The sequence below is a fragment of the Oncorhynchus mykiss genome, unplaced genomic scaffold (genome assembly GCF_013265735.2).
Source record: "Oncorhynchus mykiss isolate Arlee unplaced genomic scaffold, USDA_OmykA_1.1 un_scaffold_329, whole genome shotgun sequence".
Taxonomy (NCBI): Eukaryota; Metazoa; Chordata; class Actinopteri; order Salmoniformes; family Salmonidae; genus Oncorhynchus; species Oncorhynchus mykiss.
The window spans coordinates 119,234-143,712 of NW_023493777.1; the positions used below are offsets into that span (position 1 = coordinate 119,234).

Sequence of the window (24,479 nt, forward strand, 5' to 3'; positions counted from 1 at the left end):
AGAGCATCATGAAGAACAAGGAACACACCAGGCAGGTCCGAGATACTGTGAAGAAGTTTAAAGCCGGATTTGGATACAAAAAGATTTCCCAAGCTTTAAACATCCCAAGGAGCACTGTGCAAGCGATAATATTGAAATGGAAGGAGTATCAGACCACTGCAAATCTACCAAGACCTGGCCGTCCCTCTAAACTTTCAGCTCATACAAGGAGAAGACTGATCAGAGATGCAGCCAAGAGGCCCATGATCACTCTGGATGAACTGCAGAGATCTACAGCTGAGGTGGGAGACTCTGTCCATAGGACAACAATCAGTCGTATATTGCACAAATCTGGCCTTTATGGAAGAGTGGCAAGAAGAAAGCCATTTCTTAAAGATATCCATAAAAAGTGTTGTTTAAAGTTTGCCACAAGCCACCTGGGAGACACACCAAACATGTGGAAGAAGGTGCTCTGGTCAGATGAAACCAAAATTGAACTTTTTGGCAATGCAATGCAAAATGTTATGTTTGGCGTAAAAGCAACACAGCTCATCACACTGAACACACCATCCCCACTGTCAAACATGGTGGTGGCAGCATCATGGTTTGGGCCTGCTTTTCTTCAGCAGGGACAGGGAAGATGGTTAAAATTGATGGGAAGATGGATGGAGCCAAATACAGGACCATTCTGGAAGAAAACCTGATGGAGTCTGCAAAAGACCTGAGACTGGGACGGAGATTTGTCTTCCAACAAGACAATGATCCAAAACATAAAGCAAAATCTACAATGGAATGGTTCAAAAATAAACATATCCAGGTGTTAGAATGGCCAAGTCAAAGTCTGGACCTGAATCCAATCGAGAATCTGTGGAAAGAACTGAAAACTGCTGTTCACAAATGCTCTCCATCCAACCTCACTGAGCTCGAGCTGTTTTGCAAGGAGGAATGGGAAAAAATGTCAGTCTCTCGATGTGCAAAACTGATAGAGACATACCCCAAGCGACTTACAGCTGTAATCGCAGCAAAAGGTGGCGCTACAAAGTATTAACTTAAGGGGGCTGAATAATTTTGCACGCCCAATTTTTCAGTTTTTGATTTGTTAAAAAAGTTTGAAATATCCAATAAATGTTGTTCCACTTCATGATTGTGTCCCACTTGTTGTTGATTCTTCACAAAAAAATACAGTTTTATATCTTTATGTTTGAAGCCTGACATGTGGCAAAAGGCAAAGTTCAAGGGGGACGAATACTTTCGCAAGGCACTGTATAAATAAGCATTAATATGGGTTGTATTTACAATGGTGTTTGTTCTTCACTGGTTGCCCTTTTCTTGTGGCAACAGGTCACAAATCTTGCTGCTGTGATGGCACACTGTGGAATTTCACCCAGTAGATATGGGAGTTTATCAAAATTGGATTTGTTTTCGAATTATTTGTGGATCTGTGTAATCTGAGGGAAATATGTCTCTAATATGGTCATACATTGGGCAGGAGGTTAGGAAGTGCAGCTCAGTTTCCACCTCATTTTGTGGGCAATGTGCACATAGCCTGTCTTCTCTTGAGAGCCATGTCTGCCTACGGCGGCCTTTCTCTATAGCAAGGCTATGCTCGCTGAGTCTGTACATAGTCAAAGCTTTCATTAAGTTTGGGTCAGTCACAGTGGTCAGGTATTCTGCCACTTTGTACTCTCTGTTTAGGGCCAAATAGCATTCTAGTTTGCTCTGTGTTTTTTCTCTCTCTCTCCGTCTCTCTCTCTCTGTCTTCCTCTCTCTCCGTATCACCCTCTCTCTCTCCGTCTCTCTCTCTCCTCTCTCTCGTCTCTCCGTCTCTCTCGTCTCTCCGTCTCTCTCTCTCTCTCTCTGTATCTCTCTGTCTCTCTCTCTCTCTCTCGTCTCTCTCTCTTTCTCTCTCTGTATCTCTCTCTCTCTGTCTCTCTCTCTCTCTCTCTCTCTCTCTCTCTCTCAGTCTATCTCTGTCTCTATACCTCCTCAGTTGGACTGATTGCTTGCTGATATAGAGTATTGTCATTTGCACACATGCACACCGTTACACACACACACGTTTTACACACACACGCCCTCACCTCTGTCTGACCTCTCGACCTCTCCCCCGCAGTTTGTCGGTGTTAAACTTTGAGCACGCCCTTCTGAACTTCACAGCGTCTGTCTCCCCTCCTCATTATTTCCAGCCAGCAGGTTCCAACACTAGATCATTAGCCCCGTCTCTCATTTGGAAAATTGCCGGCCCGAAGATTTTGTTGGTTGGAGAAAAAAATATCACATTATCGGTGTGCTCTGGCAGTGTCTTTGTGAAGCGTCTTCAGTTTCGTGTTGTTTCTAATGATAGTGAGAAATAGATTGTTTTAATCTGACAACAGTTCCATGTTCCACGTCATATATATTTGAATCATTCTACTCAGCGGACAGCAAAACATCGTGGGGACGGGCAGGTCTGTTAGTTGCAGCTCTGGGGTATGATTCCATTCATCACCACTACCTATTCATTATATCAAATACCTCACTGGACCTTTCTGTTCTCTGATCTGTGGCAATGTGAATGGGTTTGGTAAAGGAGAGCTACCTAAGAACGTAAACACACAGTTGAGTATTATGGGGACATGTTGTCCGTGTACTGAACTGGTACTGAACCTCCGTGACAATAGAGGTGTAACGAGAGGGAGAGAGAGAAAAAGGTGGGGGGCAGGGATTGTGTTAATTACCAGGGCTGTTGGAGGTGTTGCTCTTCATTAGGGCCTCTGACTGCGGCTCCCTACCACTCTGCCAGGGCTCATGCTGCTGTACAGCCCAGACCAGGCTCAACCAACCACTGACCAGCCAGTCCTCTGTTTGATCTGGAGAAGCTTCCCCTACCCGTCCCTTCTCTACCCCGTTCCCTACCCTACTCTACCCCATTCCCTACTCTACCCCGTTCCCTGCTCTAGCCCGTTCCCTACCCTACTCTACCCCATTCCCTACTCTACCCCGTTCCCTGCTCTAGCCCGTTCCCTACCCTACTCTACCCCGTTCCCTACTCTAGCCCGTTCCCTACTCTGCCCCGTTCCCTACTCTAGCCCGTTCCCTACTCTACCCCGTTCCCTACTCTACCCCGTTCCCTACCCTACTCTACCCCATTCCCTACTCTACCCCGTTCCCTACCCTACTCTACCCCATTCCCTACTCTGCCCCGTTCCCTACCCTACTCTACCCCATTCCCTACTCTTCCCCGTTCCCTACTCTTCCCCGTTCCCTACTCTTCCCCGTTCCCTACTCTTCCCCGTTCCCTACTCTACCCTGTTCCCTACTCTACCCCGTTCCCTACTCTACCCCGTTCCCTACTCTACCCCGTTCCCTAATCTAGCCCGTTCCATACTCTGCCCGTTCCCTACTCTACCCCATTCCATACTCTGCCCCGTTCCCTACTCTAGCCCGTTCCCTACTCTGCCCCGTTCCCTACTCTAGCCCGTTCCCTACTCTACCCCATTCCATACTCTACCCCATTCCCTACTCTTCCCCGTTCCCTACTCTTCCCCGTTCCCTACTCTTCCCCGTTCCCTACTCTACCCCGTTCCCTACTCTAGCCTGTTCCCTACTCTGCCCCATTCCCTACTCTACCCCGTTCCCTACTCTACCCCGTTCCCTACTCTAGCCCGTTCCATACTCTGCCCGTTCCCTACTCTACCCCATTCCATACTCTGCCCCGTTCCCTACTCTAGCCCGTTCCATACTCTGCCCCGTTCCCTACTCTACCCCGTTCCCTACTCTAGCCCGTTCCCTACTCTAGCCCGTTCCATACTCTGCCCCGTTCCCTACTCTACCCCGTTCCCTACTCTAGCCCGTTCCATACTCTACCCCGTTCCATACTCTACCCCATTCCATACTCTGCCCCGTTCCCTACTCTACCCCGTTCCATACTCTGCCCCGTTCCCTACTCTACCCCACCTCTGTAGTGTGGTGCTGTAGCAGGCTGAGGCCTGGGCTCTCCTCCTCCTCTTCCCGTCTCCTCCTCCTCTTCCCCTCTCCTCGTCCTCCTCCCCTCTCCTCCTCCTCTTCCCCTCTCCTCGTCCTCCTCCCCTCTCCTCCTCCTGTCCGGTCCTCCTAATCCCAGATGATCTCATTATGATCTAGCCCGGCTGCCTCTCTCTCTCTCTCTCTTTCTCTGAGCCAGAGCTGTCCGAGCTAATTACAGACCAGGCATACAGCCGCCACAGCTCCAGCCGCCGCTGCCCGCTAAGGATGCTCCCGGCCGGGCAAGCGGCTGCAACATCCTACCCGGTCCTTGCAACTGACCTGCGAGGAGCACGAGGGAGAGCGGGAAACCTCCCGTTCCCTTTCAGGCTGTGCAGCCCCTGTCCTCCGGGGTTAGTGCTGATCCCCGTCAACCCAGCCAGGCACTTGCTACCCCAGCGCCCACGCCAAGGCCCAAAGTAAACTTGGCGGAGGTCTCTAACTCGTGCTTTCGAAAAACGACCCCCCCCCACCCCATACACACAGAACCGCCATGCTTTGATCCTGGCCCCGGCAACAGCCCCGACGACCATTAGACGGCTCAGTGTGCAAAAGCAAGCAGCAGGCACACCGTCCGTCTGACCACCTTCCCCACTCCCCACTCCCCCCTTCTCCTCTCCCCAAACCCACTCTTCTCACCCCATCTCCCTTTATATCTATTGGGAGTGTTTGGGAAGGCGGGTGTGTGGGAGGGCAGGGGAAGAGGGGGGGCAAGAAACGAAGCATACACGGTGCAATTAGGCTGGGCTTCTATATCAAGCTGTTTGGCGGCTCCGGCGATGTAAATTACTGTTGATAGCCAACAATTAAGGAGATGGGAGCCGTGTTGGTGCAATAACTAGACCAACACACACCCCCAGCCCTAAACTTCGGATGTATCCCAAAATGGCACCCTATTCCCCAAATAGTGGACATCTTTTGACCAGACCATTGTGGGCCCGGCACTGGTCAAAAGCAGTGCACTATATAGGGAATAGGGCTCCATTTGGAACATAAACATCTAGTGCTTCTGCAAGGCCCAATAATAAGTGGCAGTTTGCCATTCTGCCGTCCATATTAAGATGATTGTGCTTGTGAAGGTTGCGCCTCCTCGTAAGTGTTAGCTATGATTTGCTAATGGCTAATTATCTCCTGGTAGGAGGTAGGAGGAGGAGTTTGGGCCCAATAACAGTCCAACGAAGGCTGCTGTTAGGATGTTTAGATGCTTAAAGGATATTCTCTCACCCCTCTCATTTTCTTTCTCTCTCTCTCTGTTGGCTAAAGTCTTTCTCTCTCTCTCTCTCTCTCTGTTGGCAAAATTATTTTTTTCTCTCTCTCTCTCTCTCTGTTGGGATAAAGTCTCTCTCTCTCTCTCTCTCTTGGGATAAAGTCTCTCTCTCTCTCTCGGGCTAAAGTCTCTCTCTCTCTCTCTGTTGAGATAAAGTCTCTCTCTCTCTCGGGCTAAAGTCTCTCTCTCATTTTCAATTTCAGGGCTTTATTGGCATGGGCAACATATGTTAACATTGCCAAAGCAAGTGAAGTAGATAATAAGCAAAAGTGGGAAAAAACAATAAAACTGAACAGTAAACATTATACTCACAAATGTTCCAAAACAATAGACATGTCAAAAGTTATATTATGTGCAAATAGTTAAAGTAAAAAAGGGAAAATAAATAAACATAAATATAGGTTGTATTTACATTGGTGTTTGTTCTTCACTGGTTGCCCTTTTCTTGTGGTAACAGGTCACAAATCTTGCTGCTGTGATGGCACAGTATTTCACCCAGTATCTATGGAAGTTTATCAAAATTGGATTTGGTTTCGAATTCTTTATGGATGTGTGTAATCTGAGGGAAATATGTGTCTCTAATATGGTAATTAATTTGGCAGGAGGTTAGGACATGCAGCTCAGTTTCCACCTCATTTTGTGGGCAATGTGCACATACACACATTCTCTTGAGAGCCAGGGTCTGCCTATGGCAACCTTTCTCAATAGCAAGGCTATGCTCACTGAGTCTGTACATAGTCAAAGCTTTCCTTCAGTTTGGGTCAGTCACAGTGGTCAGGTATTCTGCCACTGTTTACTCTCTGTTTAGGGCCAATTGGCATTCAAGTTTGCTCTGTTTCTTTCCAATGTGCCAAGTAATTATCTCTTTGTTTTCTCATGATTTAGTTGGGTCTAATTGTGTTGCTGTCCTGGGGCTCTGTGGGGTGTGTTTGTGTTTGTGTACAGAGCCCCAGGACCAGCTTGCTTAGGGGACTCTTCTCCAGGTTCATCTCTCTGTAGGTGAGGGCTTTGTTATGGAAGGTTTGGGAATCGCTTCTTTTTAGGTGGTTGTAGATTTTAACGGCTCTTTTCTGGATTTTGATAATTAGTGGGTATTGGCCTAATTCTGCTCTGCATGCGTTGTTTGGTGTTTTACGTTGTACACAGAGGATATTTTTGCAGAATTCTGCATGCAGATTCTCAAATTGGTGTTTGTCCCATTTTGTGAATTCTTGGTTGGTGAGCGGACCCCAGACCTCACAACCATAAAGGGCAATGGGTTCTATAAGTGATTCAAGTATTTTTAGCCAGATCCTAATTGGTATGTCGAATTTTATGTTCCTTTTGATGGTATAAAAGGCCCTTCTTGCCTTGTCTTTCAGATCGTTCACAGCTTTGTGGAAGTTACTTGTGTCGCGGATGTTTAGGCCCAGGAATGTATTGTTTTCTTGTGCTCTAGGGCAGCGGTGTCCAGATGGAATTTGTATTCGTGGTCCTGGCAACTGGACTTTTTTGGAACACCATTATTTTTGTCTTACTGAAATGTTATTTCAGGGCCCAGGTCTGACAGAATCTGTGCAGAAGATCTAGGTGCCGCTGTTGGCCCTCCTTGGTTGGGGACAGAAGCACCAGATCATCAGCAAACAGTAGACATTTGACTTCAGAATGTAGTAGGATGAGGCCGGGTGTTGCAGACTGTTCTAGTGCTCTCGCCAATTCTTTGATATATATGTTGAAGAGGGTGGGGCTTAAGCTGCATCCCGGTGTCACCCAACGGCCCTGAGGAAAGAAATGTGTTTTTTGCCAATTTTAATTGCACACTTGCTGTTTGTGTACATGGATTTTATAATGTCGTATGTTTTTCCCCCCAACACCACTTTCCATCAATTTGTATAGCAGACCCTCAAGCCAAATTGAGTCAAAAGCTATTTTGAACTCAACAAAGCGTGAGAAGACTTTGCCTTTGTTTTCAAATCAAATCACATGCACCGAATACAACAGGTGAAAACAACCTTACAGTGAAATGCTAACTTACAAGCCCTTAACCAACAATGCAGTTTTAAGAAAATACCTAAAAAAAAAGTTACAAATAAAAGTAACAAATAATTAAAGAACAGCAGTAAAATAACAATAGCGAGGCTATATACAGGGGGTATCGGTAAAGAGGCACTGGTTAGTCGAGGTAATTGAGGTAATATGTACATGTAGGTAGAGTTATTAAAGTGACTATGCATAGATAATAACAGAGAGTAGCAGCAGTGTAGAGGGGGGGGGGGGCAATGCAAATAGTCTGGCTAGCCATTTGATTAGCTGTTCAGGAGTCTTATGGCTTGGGGGTAGAAGCTGTTTAGAAGCCTCTTGGAACTAGACTTGGCACTCTGGTACCGCTTGCCGTGCGGTGGCAGAGAGAACAGTCTATGACTAGGGTGGCTGGAGTCTTTGACAATATTTAGGGCTTTCCTCTGACACCGCCTGGTATAGAGGTCCTGGATGGCAGGAAGCTTGGGGCACTGCCCTCTGGCACTGCCCTCTGTTGGTTTGTTTGGTTGTTAATTAGGGTGTGCAGGGTGAATACGTGGTCTGTCGAACAGTCATTTGGTAAAAAGCCAATTTGACCTTTGCTCTGAACATTGTTTTCGGTGAGGAAATGTACAAGTCTGCTGTTAATGATAATGCAGAGAATTTCTCAAGGTTGCTGTTGATCCATATCCCCCGGTAGTTATTGGGGTCAAATTTGTCTCCGCTTTTGTGGATGTGGGTGATCAGTCCTTGGTTCCAAATATTGGGGAAGATGCCAAAGCTGAGGATGATGGTAAAGAGTTTTAGTATAGCCAATTCAAATGTGTGGTCTGTATATTTTATAATTCCATTTAGGATACCATTAACACCACAGGCCTTTTTGGGTTGGAGGGTTTGCATTATGTCCTGTAGTTTGCTCAATCTCTGTCTCTATCTCTATCTCTATCTCTCTCTCTCTCTCTCTCTCTTTCTCTCTCTCTCGGGCTGAAGTCTCTCTGTCTCTGTCTCTGTCTCTCTCTCTGCCTCTGTCTCTCTCTCGGGCTGAAGTCTCTCGCTCTCTCTCTCTCTCTCTGTCTCTCTCTCTCGGGCTACAGTCTCTCTCTGTGTCTTTTGGTCTCTCACTCTCTCTCGTTCTGTCCTGAGCTGCTGTGTACAGATGTTTCATCATTGCTCCCCCCATCCAAACAGGCACTTATAAAAGAGGCTTGTGGTCCAATCAACCATTTGTTGCCAAAATGAGTGTGCTTGTGTAGTGTTTATTCCCTGGGTCCGGGTCCCTGTAGTGTTGCTCTCAACTCAGCAACACTCCAATTATTGGATCCTCTAGTTCCTTTAGTGGAGGTGAGGCCGTTAAGGAAGGTGAACCAGCTGCAGGTCCACTATGGTACTTTAATCTCTCTCCCACTGGCTCCCTGCAATGGAAATGATCATGGATGCAATCAGGCACAGAGTGCTTAAGAACTCAACTTCATACCCTTGAACTTGCTGGGTATTATTAAGACCTGTGTGTTTAGGTGATTTAAGTGAAGGCGGACTAGCGTCTCCCCTGACATCATTAGAAGTACCATGATCTGCAGCATTATATTAAACGCATGCATTTATGTTAGACATTTCCCTTTGTCCTAATGAATAAATAATATGGATCTAGTCAGGGAAGTATTCGGTTTAACTTGTTATCTCAAATCAAACTGTGTTGGTCACATGCGGCGAATATAGAATTCAACGTAGACTTTACCGTGCAATTCTTTACCGTCCAATCTACATGTAGGTAGGGGTCAAAGTGACTTGGCAATCAGGTTAGATAATAAGCTGAATTGCAGCTATGTGTGTGTGCCGTCAATGTGCATGTTTTTTGTATGTGTGTGATGGAGTGTCAGTGTAAGTATGTGTGTGCGTGTGTATGTGTGTGTGTGTTGGAGTGTCAGTGTAAGTATGTGTGTGCGTTTGTATGTGTGTGTGTGTTGGAGTGTCAGTGTAAGTATGTATGTGTGTGTGTGTTGAAGTGTCAGTGTAAGTATGTGTGTGCGTGTGTATGTGTGTGTGTGTGTTGGAGTGTCCGTGTAAGTATGTGTGAGCGTGTGTATGTGTGTGTTGGAGTGCCAGTGTAAGTATGTTTGAGCGTGTGTATGTGTGTGTTGGAGTGCCAGTGTAAGTATGTGTGAGCGTGTGTATGTGTGTGTTGGAGTGTCAGTGTAAGTATGTGTGTGCGTGTGTATGTGTGTGTGTGTGTGTTGAAGTGTCAGTGTAAGTATGTGTGAGCGTGTGTACGTGTGTGTTGGAGTGTCCGTGTAAGTATGTGTGAGCGTGTGTATGTGTGTGTTGGAGTGTCCGTGTAAGTATGTGTGAGCGTGTGTATGTGTGTGTTGGAGTGTCCGTGTAAGTATGTGTGAGCGTGTGTATGTGTGTGTTGGAGTGTCCGTGTAAGTATTTGTGTGTGTGTTGGAGTGTCAGTGTAAGTATGTGTGAGCGTGTGTATGTGTGTGTTGGAGTGTCCGTGTAAGTATGTGTGAGCGTGTGTATGTGTGTGTTGGAGTGTCCGTGTAAGTATGTGTGAGCGTGTGTATGTGTGTGTTGGAGTGTCCGTGTAAGTATGTGTGAGCGTGTGTGTTGGAGTGTCAGTGTAAGTATGTGTGAGCGTGTGTATGTGTGTGTTGGAGTGTCCGTGTAAGTATGTGTGAGCGTGTGTGTTGAAGTGTCAGTGTAAGTATGTGTGAGCGTGTGTGTTGGAGTGTCCGTGTAAGTATGTGTGAGCGTGTGTATGTGTGTGTTGGAGTGTCCGTGTAAGTATGTGTGAGCGTGTGTGTTGGAGTGTCAGTGTAAGTATGTGTGAGCGTGTGTATGTGTGTGTTGGAGTGTCCGTGTAAGTATGTGTGAGCGTGTGTGTTGGAGTGTCAGTGTAAGTATGTGTGAGCGTGTGTATGTGTGTGTTGGGAGTGTCCGTGTAAGTATTTGTGTGTGTGTTGGAGTGTCAGTGTAAGTATGTGTGAGCGTGTGTATGTGTGTGTTGGAGTGTCCGTGTAAGTATGTGTGAGCGTGCGTATGTGTGTGTTGGAGTGTCAGTGTAAGTATGTGTGAGCGTGTGTATGTGTGTGTTGGAGTGTCCGTGTAAGTATGTGTGAGCGTGTGTATGTGTGTGTTGGAGTGTCCGTGTAAGTATGTGTGAGCGTGCGTATGTGTGTGTTGGAGTGTCAGTGTAAGTATGTGTGAGCGTGTGTATGTGTGTGTTGGAGTGTCCGTGTAAGCATGTGTGGGTAGAGTCCAGTGAGTGTGCATAGTCACATCGGTAGTGTAAATTCCCTCTGTCATAGCATTGTTTGTTTCCTTTGTTGTCGTTGTGTTTATATCAAACAGATCATAGATTTATTTGTAATCTCACTCTGATCACTGTTTCAATGTTTAAACTGGGCTTGCCCTTGGTTTCTTGTGTCGAGGTCTATAGACTCCCCTGACTCTCCTGATAGCCCTAAAACAGGCCTATTTACCCTCCCACGTTTGAAGTGGTCCTGAGAGAAGACTTGACATTTTCCATTGGGACCACTCTACCATCGGTTTGATATCAAATTAGGCAGTCAGCAGGAAATCTTTCTCTCTCTTTCCTTTATTTAATCATCAATTGTTGTTCTCCTCAGACAAAGACCCCCCGTTTCAAATATGGGCTCTCAAACACGAAGCGCACTCTGGAGGAGAATGATCTGAATTACTTCAATTGCGAATGAGCAAATAAAGAGGAAAGCCTCCGGAGCGCCGGCCAGGCATTCAGATTGTCCTCTTTGTCGTTGGTGGAGGAGAGGCGGGGCGGGAGCGGGTTGGGCGAGGAATGTTGATTCGCCATGGGTTCATTTTTATCTCCCATCATTATGGTTCTGCCTCTGGTAGTCCTCTGGTTGTCCGCCGCTCGTTAATTGTTGTTAGCGGTCTGTGGGTGAAAGGGAGGGGTTATTTAGGCCCTCGTAAACAGACTAAACACTGGCTACGCGGCGCGCTACGCGGCAGGCGGCACCCTCACACTGAAGACGGTACACTCAGTCGACATCAAAGCATAAATTAGGCAGCTATTACTGTTGGATAAAAAGCCTTTGAGATGATTTGTAGGAAGAACGGAGTGGTGAAGAAGCCCCCTCTACTGAGAGTGACCATTACAGACGTGGTGGAGACGTTTGACTCTAATGAAGTTTAATAAAGTTTACCCGGGTTGTCTGCTCTCTCTCTTTCTCTCAGCCATGTATTTTCTCTCTCCTTTCATCTTCATTGCTAAAATGTATTAGAAGTAATGAGTGTATTTTGCCCCCCCCGGACCAGGGAGTGTTAGGGGGAGGGACGCACGGGGCAGACAGACACACACACACACACACACACAAAGAAGACAGAATGTTTTATGTTTGTTTTGATAACCGACCACCAAAGTGCCTCCTTTATTCATTATTTGCTAAATGAATTATTCTTTGAAACTTTGCTGCACACTTACTGGGTAATTATGAGGCAAGCCCTAGCCTGCCTGCTCTCTGGATTGCACCGCGGCCAGCCCACGCTCAGAAGGCATGGGAACTAACGCTGTGCTGTGAAACGTCAACATATAGATAATAAGCATTTCACAGGACCAAGCTGAGAAAGTATATCTCTACAGTGATATCTACCTGTTTAGTCAGATACTGTGTGTTATGTCACTTTACGACATGCCAACAGATGTCATAACGCTACACACTGAACAGTAGTATAAACACAGCAGGGTTCAGGCTACTTTTTGTGGTATTTGTATGTTGTAATGTCAATATTGACAGATGCCATCATCAGATGAGATCGTACTTAACAAAAATACTGTTCTTAGGGTCTGAAATCTCAAATCTGGTATTTTAATGTGGCGGGCACAATGGACCTCCTTAACCGTTTTCACTAGTCCACCCCAGTAATGCCTGAACATGGAGGCCTATTTACCTCCCGTATCAATGCCCCGTGGCTGAGGAGGGAGAGGTGCGCTCCGGCTCCGCTCAGTGACTCACTGCTTCACTGTTGTTGTTGCATTATGGCCTGTGGCCACGAGAACAGAGAGCTGTATGAACTACAACACTTTACTGCTGACAGCGGAGGCTTATCCGTCCTCCCTCCCCGTCCGTACTAGACACAGGCTGTGTCCCAAATGGCATCCTATTCCTTATATAGTGCACTACATTTGACCAGAGCCCTATGGGCCCTGGTCAAACGTAGTGCACTTAATAGGGAATAGGGTGTAATTTGGTATGGACACACAGACAGACTCTTACCTTTCTGGGCTTAAAGCTGCAGAGAGAGGGGAATTCCCCTCTGACTCAAAATGATGTCTTTCCTCACCTCTTCTTCAGGGGGTACTGACATGCTCTCCTCTCTAGTCATAGAAAGTTTTGTTTTACCCCCTCTCTCTTTCTCACTCACTCTTTCTCTGTTCTATGTTTTTATGTGCCAAGCATGAAATGGGAGAGAGTGAGATGGAAGGAAGGCCTGGCGCGTGAAAAGCACAGCGGTCAAAAGATGATGTACTGCTCTGTGATCCCCGGTGGGTCGGAGCTGGCGGTGTGTGCTCTAAGCTCTGTTAGTCTACTCTAGAGGAACACAGGTAGAGAAAAGATCAAATGACTTGGAATAGATGGCTCAGGGCTCGGCTGGCTCCGATGCTACTACAGTATTCCAGGAGAGAAGGGTTTTAACAAACAGCGTAACAGAGACGTACAACACAGAGCCGTCATTACCAAGCCGAACGCATCTGTTCCGTCTGTTTTCTTTCATTTTGATGCTAGCGGAGGTAAAAACGTTTTTTTTCCCGCTTTCAAGCCTGCTGAGTTTGTATTCTACCTCAGGCGAAGCGTTATGAGGGAATTGGAGATGGATTTGCTGGCTTTATTTGAACAGAAGAGAAAGGGGAAAAAGAGAGAACAGGATGTGTGATTGACCACAAACATTGTTCTATGACGTTGTCAAGGGTTGGACAGGAAAGCATCTGTTTTTGGATTATTAAAGTCTACCTATCAGTAGTGTTCTGGAGGGCCACTGTAGTGGATCAAGTGTGTCCTTACACATGCCTGTTTGACCAGGAAACAGAAGTCACTGGCTGTATCTGAAATGGCATCCTATTCACACGGCCAAAAGTAGTTCCCTATATAGGGAATAGGGTACTATTGTGGACGTCGAAAATATCAGTGGTGAAGGTAATGTAGAGAGGAGCAATGAATTACTGCTATAGGAAATGCACCTTGAATGCGTTTATTCAAGCACCGCGAAATATTGACTTCCGTAGATTTTAGTGGCATGATTTTCCCAACCACTGTTCTATGGCTAAGAGTAGTACATTATGTATCTGATCTCAGAACAACAGGGGGGTTAGCTGTTGTTTCTACTCATTTTACTCTGAGCCGTTCTCCTGTGTGTGGCCGGGCTGATAGATACAGACACTCCTCAGGCAACCCTGGTGTTATCCCCTCTTCCTTATGTATTTATTCAAAGAGATATCTAACATCCAACCAGCCTCTCAACCCTCTAGAGAGGGCCACGCTCCCCCTTCCCTCCAGGGAACCAAATAGACTGCAAATAAACATCTGTTATTCAAATTGATGCATTCACACTAAGGAATCACACGAGCCTATGAAGCGAGAGGGAGAGGGAAACGGAGAAGGGGGCGAACCGAACGGGAGGGAGTTGGGAGTTAGCAACCTCTCATAAAACAATTATATGCAGTTGACAAAAAAAAACAGGAATTTGCATCGGGTCTGTATTTTAATTGAACAACTGTTGGGTCTGAAGAGACCTCCAGTACTGGCTGCTGGATTGAGGGCTAATAAAGCTGTGTTCACACCGTTAGCCCAGAGGCCTAACGCCACAGCTCACCACGCTGGAGATGTGAGGTAAATGTTTGGTTGAGAGGGAGAGCAGATACAGTAGAAGGTGATCTAGTTGGGTTGAGGAATAAGACAAGGTTTGCTTAGAATGCCTCGTAGTACTGTCACCTATGATGTCTTCTTAGGACCTATGGACAGTCATCTACCGGTAGCCGCCTTCAATGGAATGTGTCTCTGTTTGCTTGCTTGTGTGTGGCGTATTGGGCCACACTCTGACTGCATTCATGTATTAGATATGTTTAATATGTCTCCTATATATACTGGTTCTTTACTAGGGTGTCATGGTGGGCAACCAGAAGGTCCCCGGACACAAAACAAAACCCCGTCTGGAATCTAATCCGGCATCACTGAGAGAAACATGTTCATCCTTCAACAAAACAGAGTGTCTTCAATATGAACTTAGGTGTCACGTCGATACGTCCCGGCATCGGACAAGGCATAAAGGAGAAACATTAGAAGGAATTGGGCCGTTCCACACGCGGCAGAGTTGAGTTAATTTGTCCCATTAACGGGCCGTATGGATACATAATAGTATTCCTGGGGCAGTGCTGGGAGCTGGAACCTGCATCGACTGCAGCTCATTTACAGAGGAAGATCTATAGTGAAGCAGCGACACGTCTCCATCTGCCTTCTCTCTGTCTCACCCCCCAGAGAGGGTCAATAGTGGACTTATTTACACTGTGGGTACGTTAGCCCATTCATCTGTTATTATATCTTATTGTCCAGAAGGAACCTGCAAGTATTTAGTTAGACAGTGTATACCATGTGTGTCCTGTACATACGACTAATACAACTTGAAGCTAGGCCTTGAGTCGCACCGTATTACTGTGGTGAACCCTGAGCCATTTCACTCACCTCAAGCCTGCTAACTACCCTGCCCCCTAACCCAGAACTACTCACATTTTACTGCCAACGACCGGTAAGAACATTCAGCAGTCCATGTTTATGTAAGTGAAGACATCATTGGAGGAAGAACGGAACAGAGCGGAATGGACGGAACAGTACAGAACAGAACACTAGAAGGCCGTCACCATGTGTGTTTACTAACAGAACCAGGGTCCAAGCGGACACGACCTCACTAGCACTCATATGGCGCTGGTCTGGAGGTGTGTAAGGTTTCATTACTGGACTGTTCCATGCTCCTAGTTGAACCTGTATTATAATAGCCACCAGTCAGTCAAGAAAAGAAAATCAGGTTGAGTGATGCCACTGGAACAGTAACAGTAGTTCACACAGACAGTGCTTCTCTCTCTGGCTTCGCCATCTCCCCGGATGCTTGGGGCTGTGGAGGGAAGGGGCGGGGAACGAGGTGTGTGTTTTCAGGTGCGACGGTCTCAGCGGGACCTATACCCGTGTCCTCCGCAGACTTCTTTTTGGGTCCTAATAATAACTTGAAAGTGCAAGAGTCTCGAGCATGGCTCCTTTCCTCTTAATTAGCCTTTAGTGGGAATCAAGCTAATCGCAGAGAGTTAATTGGGCTCATACACACGTCTCACACACACACACACACACACACACACACACACATTGTACCTCCTTACCTGGGTTTCATGTTTCTTGTCACTTTGATTTCCACATGAATTAAATCCAGCCTTAATTAGCTAGTCTTCCTCTTCATATTAATCATCTCAGTATCGTAGAGGAGGATTTGATGCCACGCTTGTCAGGTTAAAAGTAAAATGGAGTCGTCACATATAGTCAATGGTTGTAATGTGGAATTAGAAGTGTCATTTACAGGAATGTAACAAGATGTTCCCTTTCCTTGGGTCCAGGTGTGTTGAGAGAAGAGGAGGGCTAGTCTGACACAGAAACTGCCCTTCCTGTCACTAAAGTCTTGAAGAAAAACGTTGTGTTTTAAGTGTTGTTTTTGGATGTGTGTGGTGGTAGGACTAACCTAGAGGAGGAGCTGGATGTGTTGCGTGTCCAGACTGCTATGGACCGGGCCACTGTACAGGAGCTGAGGCTGTGTCTTCAGAACGAACAACAAGGTGAGCCTTTTCACTTCCACACCATAGAGTTGGAAAGAAAGCCCACCCAATGTTTGCTCGGGATTATAATCCATTGGCTGATCCATCTTGGTGACCTGGGTGGAATTGTGTGACCCTCGTTATAATATTAGAAGTCCCACCCAGTGAAATGATGAATGCATTCAATTGTGCTGTCCATGCTCAAAAAGGCTTTGTGGCAAGTGTGCCCTCTATCCAACTCTATGGTCCACACTCTCGTTTAGAGGCTGACTGACAGATCAGAACCCCATCAAGCTCTTTTGCCCCATTTTCCTTGTCTGAAAGAATGTGTCCTCCATTGGTTTTCATGATCAAGCGTACTGTAGGTATCAAGCAACCCCCCTGGATAGTGTCTTTAGGCTAAACAAGTCAAAGAGGAAACACTGAATGAGGGGTGCGTTTAAAAGCTCATGTTCTAATAATAGTTTTGAATGAAAACACAATTTATAATGTATAAGTACTATCTCTCTATATGTCATGTATATCGAAATATCAAATTACTTTACTCTTGCTATGTAACTACTGTAAAAAAAAAAAAAAAAACATATGTAGAATGTGTGTAGAATGTACATGTAACAACAAAAGAAAAAGCTGTAAAAACAATGTTCATTTTTTCCCAGAAGGGGGGGGGTGGTGGTGGTGTAAGGTCCCCCCCCCCCAGAAAAACACTGAATAACGGCACACATGTTGGTTTAACATACGTAGGTCGAACATCTGTTAAACGGCAGTGTTCTGACATGCTTGTAATGTTGTACCTCCTCAGCTACTTTTTTTGTGGGGGTTGAACACCACATTTTCAGTGGAATTAACAGGACAATTCAATTAAAGCCTGATCAACCTGTTCTAAATTGACTGGGATATCAAAAAGAAGGCATCTTCTTTGCATAGTGCATTCCTCCCCTCCTAATTGTAGAACGTGCATCAATTTGGCGGTGTCCCAAATGGCACCCTATTCCCTACATAGTGCACTACCTTTTATCATAGTCATATGTGCTGGTCAAAAGTAGTGCACTATATAGGGAAAAAGGTGCCATTTGGGACTCCAATCTGCATCGCTTTGTCAAATACTGAATAACTACAGTGGCCCTTTTTAATTAACGAGTTCAATAACCAATCTGTTCTCCATCACTTTAATTTACCTGATGATTAATGATGGTGTCTGTCGGCCAAATGCAAAACCAGGGCTACAAAGGATGCCACTAATTAAGATGGCGGATCCCATTGACAATCAATGGCATAATCAGAAAAGCTGAGAGAGACTGGCTTTGAAAGTAATGGTTTAACATTGTATCCTGTCTGTCACCCAATCAACCAAATTCGAGACCTATAATCTCTACCCGGCACCACCTGACTGAAAGCACGGCTACAGCCACAGAATGTTTCTGATTTATACTACTGCCTTTCACTTTATAATAACGTAAAGGCCCAATCCCAATTTTAAAAACTGTCTAGAAATATCACAGTTTGGCCCTTTTAAATTAATCCCAAGGATTGATTGTGACTAAAGTGATTATGTAATTGATTGACATACAAGATGTAAATGGAAATTGCTAACTCTGAGGCCAGCTCATCATAAACCAACACTGTAGCAGCTCAAGTCAGGCCCTGGCAACACAAACCCAGAGATCCATAGAACACGTTTACAAGCTGCCCCGGAATTGACTCTTGCGGAACCCCTCTGACCCAATCAAAGGGAGAGAAAGGTTCAAGCAGCAACCCAACCCAACCCCATCACAATCCAACCCCATCACAACCCAACCCAACCCAACCCCATCACAATCCAACCCAACCCAACCCCATCACAACCCAACCCCATCACAATCCAACCCAACCCCATCACAATCCAACTCAACCCAACCCCATCACAATCCAACCCAACCCCAACCCCATCACAATCCAACCCAACCCCATCACAACCCAACCCAACCCCATCACAACCCAACCCAACCCCATCACAATCCAACCCAACCCCATCACAATCCAACCCAACCCCATCACAATCCAACCCAACCCCATCACAATCCAACCCCATCACAACCCAACCCAACCCCATCACAATCCAACCCAACCCCATCACAATCCAACCCAACCCCATCACAACCCAACCCAACCCCATCACAATCCAACCCCATCACAATCCAACCCCATCACAACCCAACCCAACCCCATCACAATCCAACCCAACCCCATCACAATCCAACCCAACCCCATCACAATCCAACCCCATCACAACCCAACCCAATCCCATCACAATCCAACCCCATCACAATCCAACCCAACCCCATCATAATCCAACCCAACCCCATCACAATCCAACCCCATCATAATCCAACCCAACCCCATCACAACCCAACCCCATCATAATCCAACCCAACCCCATCACAATCCAACCCAACCCCATCACAATCCAACCCAACCCCATCACAATCCAACCCAACCCCATCACAATCCAACCCCATCACAACCCAATCCAACCCCATCACAATCCAACCCAACCCCATCACAACCCAACCCAACCCAACCCCATCACAATCCAACCCAACCCCATCACAATCCAACCCAACGCCATCACAATCCCGCTAACGAAAGCAAACAGATGAAAGACAGCGCTCCGTGGCGGAGACCTTTGTGGCTCGGCCCGTAAGGGGCGGGAGACGGAGGCGCGGAGGAGGAGGTGATGGGGTTGAGAAGACATTTGAGCCGTTAGACTTTAATGAATACTGTACCATTGGGACCTCCTCCAAAGAAAAGTGACTAGAGAGCACCTGACTCCCTCCATATCAAGGTACTAGTGCCGAGGTGCCAACTCCCCAGCCACCCCCCAGCCCGGGCGCGAGCGGGATAATTGTCTCCCTATCTGGTTATGTACACAGCGCTGCGCGGCAGCCCTCGCTTATTTGGGCTCTGGTCTGATTGGATGTGACAAGTCGGCGGAGACGAAAGAGACTGCTGATTTGAAGTAACAAACTTCCCTTTCCTTTCCTTGGCCATGCAAAGGAGAATGGCGGGAGGAGCAAAGGAGAATGGCGGGAGGAGCAAAGGAGAAGAGTGGATCCACCTCTTTCTTTCCCGTTCTCTCGCTCTCTCCCTCTCGCTCTCTCCCTCTCGCTCTCTCGCCTCTTTCTCCTGCATCTCACGACAAAAGGTCAACTGACCTGAAAAGTCGAGTGCCTGAATATTTAACATTTTCAACCTTATCTGACAAATGAGTTTCCTTGTACCTCCATGAAAGTTTAACAAGAAGGAGTGAAGGGAGGCGCAAAAGTTTTGTCTTCGTTATTATTTTGCCTCAACCTTTTTATTTAAATTTTTGGGGTCAAAAAAGAGGGTAGTTCCTACACAAAACAGACAAACTCCTATTCCGTTTGTGATTTTTAAATGTATTTTTTCTCGCTTGTAGCAGCAGGGGAATCTACTCACATACTTGTTCTTCGTCTTCTTCACCGGTGAATGTTAGAAACATAATAATGACTTGTTGAACTGCTCCCAATAAAGGCCGATTTTATTGGTTGGAGAGGCGTTATTCTACTGGGTGTGGATGCATGGTGGGCTACAAAGCAAGCAGGGCAGCCAGGGTTTGTGTGTTCACAGGGGAGTTGAACATTTCTCCACGTTTGTTTAAGATCTCCAGGGGTGGGGGGGTTGTGTTTTCACCAATGTCTGCTTTTGATTGAACATCCTAGTTGGATGCTTAGATAAAGTATTATTAGTGGTTCTTGATAAAGACTATGTCCTAGGGTTTTAGAATGGAAATGGATATTCTAGGGTAGATTTATTGATTCTAATCCCCGAATATGACAAATCACTGTCTTCAATTGCTCTTTGCGTTGGCATTTTATAATGGTTTTAGATTTCTGAATAATTGCCAAAGTGATATAATTTAGAGCTCTCTTGTCTTGAACTTGAACACGGAGGATTCAAAGGTTGACAGTCAGACACTGGCAAGTCATGTGTTCTTTTCTGACACTATTTTCAGAAAAGAACAAGTAGCCTACAAGAATAGGCTTACGGCGTGAAAAGAAATCAATTAGACATAATTAATTAAAATTGATTTAATAATCTCTTTTTTTCCCCTCCTTTTTCATCTACCTATGTGGCTGGCTGAAAGGAAGCAGACACTTGTCTTGTCTTCGTGTCACAATAACATGCTTTGTCCTCGTTGGCAGAGCTTCTTCACAAAGTGGCCGCTGATCCGGAGGTCAAGAACAGCACTCCCAAAAAGCCCTCTGCCGAGAGAGTGGAGCAGTCGCTGAAGAAGGTACAGTAAAGTGCTCTTTGTCACCACCAATAAAAGAAACCCGGCGAGACAAAAGTCCTCCTCACCACAATACCTACTTAAGTTATTTCTGTAACACTGAAGTGGGGAGAAATACACTGTCTCGGCTCTTGGAAGTTTTAGGTGGAGGTTTTGTCGTTGAGCAGGCATTTTTCCGGTCAAAATAACAATTAGAAAAACATATTTGAAGAGTATTCAATGTCTGCTAGTTGTTGTAAAGGCTTTCCTCTGAGAACTACAAAACAACCACAAATTATGTTTTTTAAATGACTTCTTCCCAGGCCCCATCACTCACCGTGAGTGTGATAATCCTCCACAATGACGTTGGTGAAGTGCCGTTCGGGGGATGTTAACAGGGGATGTAAAAGCGTGCTCGTACGCCCATAACAGTCATGCAGTGGTATGTTGAAGAGGATTGAGAGGGACACAGGGAACTATTTTAACGGGGAATTAAATTGTTCCGGAATCATTTCTAGCAGATGATGCCATGGCGTCTAGCGCCAACAAATGCCATATGGCGGGCTGTTTAATGGAGACTGTCATGGCATCTATTACAGAGTGACAGTACCATGTTAGTATAATAACCAACAGGGGTCGGGAGAGGAGGGGGAGGAAGGAGGGGGGGAGGAGAAGAGCAGCACTCATTTATGTTATCCAGGCATGGTGGGTAATGGAAAGACGTTTTGGGGAGTCTCTCTTGACATGTCTCACCGTAAGGCGATAATCAGGCGGACCGGAAAGCTGCCCTAATTTTGTTTGAATGGCACCGTGCTGCTTAAGCAGAGGGCAGAGCCGTGCCCAATAAAAGAGAGAGATTGCCTGGGGGTATAGCTACACCCAGCTTGTATCCACTGTTCTGTTTAACCGTTTCCACCAAAGAGACAAAGGGGTGGTCCTGTTTTCAGTGTTTAGTGATAGGTGACTGGTCGGGGGACTAGCAGTCAGATGTCTGTAGCCTCTCTAGGAGGAGGGGGGACTAGCAGTCAGATGTCTGTAGCCTCTCTAGGAGGAGGGGGGACTAGCAGTCAGATGTCTGTAGCCTCTCTAGGAGGAGTGGGGGGGCTAGCAGTTAGATGTCTGTAGCCTCTCTAGGAGGAGAGGGGGGGGCTAGCAGTCAGATGTCTGTAGCCTCTCTAGGAGGAGGGGGGGGCTAGCAGTTAGATGTCTGTAGCCTCTCTAGGAGGAGTGGGGGGCTAGCAGTCAGATGTCTGTAGCCTCTCTAGGAGGAGGGGGGGCTAGCAGTCAGATTTCTGTAGCCTCTAGGAGGAGGGGCGGCTAGCAGTCAGATGTCTGTAGCCTCTAGGAGGAGGGGGGGGGGCTAGCAGTCAGATGTCTGTAGCCTCTAGGAGGAGGGGCGGCTAGCAGTCAGATGTCTGTAGCCTCTCTAGGAGGGTGGGTCTCAGTCAGAATGGGAGTGTTTACATTTCAGTAATTTAGTAGATGCTCTTATCCAGAGCAATTTGGGTTCAGTGCCTTGCGCAAGGGCACATCGACAGATTTTTCAGCTAGTCGGCTCGAGAATTCGACCCAGCGACCTTTTGGTTACTGGCCCAAAGCTCTTAACCACTAGGCTACCTGCCGCTATGTTAATGGCCAAATGGTTTGTTTCAACCCTCTACTACCCTGGCCTGCACAGTTACTGCAAACACAGGTCAGAGTAGAGAGAAACACTGACACTACGCTGTTTTCGCAGTTCAAAGTTGACAGGATTTTTCTTGTTCGTAGCTTGTTCGTAGCTCATTTACAGTGAATAGAAGGTCTGACTGGGAGGTTAGTTCTGGTCCTAATGAACACTCAATGATCACCATATAGATAGAACAGTTGGAGAGGAGGGCGGTGTCCATGGAGCAGGAGACCGAGAGGCTGAGGGAGGACAACCAGCACCTCCAGGAGGCCAACACAGCTCTAACCCAGGACAAGGAGCACCTCCAGGGCTCCCTGGCCCGCCTCCGCACCCATGGGGCTGCTCGCGACGAGGCGGCCCATGCCCAGGCACTCGCCCAGGGGGAGAGACACCGCACCGAGGCCCTGGCCCTGGAGACCCAGCTGGAGGGGGCCAGGAAGGAAGCCGGACGCACCCGGCAGCAGCTGCTCCGGCTCAGGCAGGAGCTGGGCATCCTGAGGGCGGCCCGGGACTTCAACAGGAGGCAGAGAGGACCCAAGGCTAACATGCTAACAGGGCTGGCCGCAACAGCCACAGCAGGAGGAGGAATAAGTGGAGGGGCATTAGCAAACAACAAGGTCAAATTCAAAACAGGCATGCGGCCCAGAGGCCCGGCGCGGCTGCACCGCCACCGAGCGGTTGGCCCCAATCAAGCCATCGGAGGAGGAGGCCCTGCTATCCCTGCTAGGGACGACTGGGAGGACATAAGCGCGGACAGGTACGACACACACTTTCTCTCTCTCTCTCTCTCTCTCTCTCTCTCTCTCTCTCTCACCCCCTCATTATTTTCTAGGGTGGGGGGGCTTAGCGGCATCGAGGGGACACCGTGCATATGCAAAGCGTAAGCAAATGCGTGATTGAATTTTCAGCGCCTGTCTAGTTGGTATTCAAGAGCCGATGGAGGGAGAGGGAGGAAAAAAAGAAAACGACTGTCAGATCCTTTGAAATATCCTGGGACGTCTTGCTCGGAGCTTATTGACTGAAATTTGCATGCAAAATTAGCCACCTCTGCACACAGAGTTGAACTGGTGCCAAGAAAGCCTGACACCTGATATGATAAGGGCTCGACACCTGATATGATAAGAGCCCGACACTTGATATGATAAGGGGCCGACACTTGATATGATAAGGGCTCGACACTTGATATGATAAGGGCCCGACACTTGATATGATAAGGGCCCGACACTTGATATGATAAGGGCCCGACACTTGATATGATAAGGGCCCGACACTTGATATGATAAGGGCCCGACACTTGATATGATAAGGGCCCGACACTTGATATGATAAGGGCCCGACACTTGATATCTTCCAGTGATGCAGTCATGAGGCCTGAGAATTGACAGTTTGGCAGCTTGATTTAATTTTCTGGTCCTTTGCATATTCACCCCTCTCCTGACAGCAACCTAAGACATTCCCAGGCACAGGTTCCCCCCCACCACCCCAACCCCAGTCAGTTCCGTTATCTTGTGACATGTCGATTTAGGATGTGCACAGACGTTTTTTGCTCCCCACACGAACCCCCCTCTTATTCCTCTCCTCGCCTTAATTTAGTTAGATAAATTTTGAATGACCCTCCTCGGCTCGCTACCAGATGTCTACAAGCTGTTTAACACTCTCCAAATGAAGAACCATCTACAGTAATTATTTCATGTATGTTTTATGCTAAAAAGCCACTGAGCTAATGTTTATTGAGTGATGGTTGGGATGATTTGATTTCAAACACCGGCTACCCGCACCGCTGGCTGATGTTCATTTCTCACAGACTCTCTCCCCCCCCTCCAGCAGTAGCCTAGCTTCACTTCACACACACACACACACACACACACACACACATACCTCGCCTCTCCCATGACTAATTCATCTCACTGAAACCTTGGTTACTCACATGGGGAAGTTGAAACCTAACAGTGGCTGTATAAAACTATGGCATGTTTCTCCCTTGTCCCTAATGTGTCTAATAAGCAGCCGTAGCAGATACAGTCTTAACCTAAAAGAGGGACTTAAATACAGATGTCTTAGTTAAGTTACCTGTCAGTTGAGGTGCAGTGCTGTTAAAGCCTTCTGTGTTGCTCATGTCTCAATATTATTATGCCTATAGGTGCTTGGGAAAATGTGGCTTTTCATCCTGCAGAGAATTAGTTAAATACCAACAAAATGAAGATATCAGACTCGTTAAAGAAGTGACTGACAAGCGCCTTCCTCCGTCTTGGTTTCTGACTGTTCTTCTCACTGCCTCTGGCTCGACTTGTGGTTAGAAAGTTTCAGGAAGAAGTACCTTAAGGCTGGCGGACATTTTGAATTTTGACCACGTCAGCAGTTTGTTTGGAGAGCAGAGCAGGGCTGAGGCAGGGGCCTCCGGGAGAGTACTGTAGGGGCTAGCAGGAGGTATCTGGTATACAATATATAGTACACCAGCACACAC

The 24,479-nt window shown here is 46.8% G+C and overlaps 1 protein-coding gene across 3 annotated transcripts in view; it reads left to right on the forward strand.

The window, feature by feature from the left end:
- Positions 1-24,479, forward strand: part of LOC110533197 (centlein) — a 103,181-nt gene that overhangs the window by 61,458 nt on the left and 17,244 nt on the right. For all 3 annotated transcript variants that reach the window (XM_036973829.1, XM_036973828.1, XM_036973827.1), the window contains 3 exons: positions 15,997-16,097; positions 20,282-20,373; positions 22,204-22,772. In XM_036973829.1, coding sequence (XP_036829724.1) covers positions 15,997-16,097; positions 20,282-20,373; positions 22,204-22,772 — 762 coding nt within the window. The remainder of the gene's footprint in view (positions 1-15,996; positions 16,098-20,281; positions 20,374-22,203; positions 22,773-24,479) is intronic.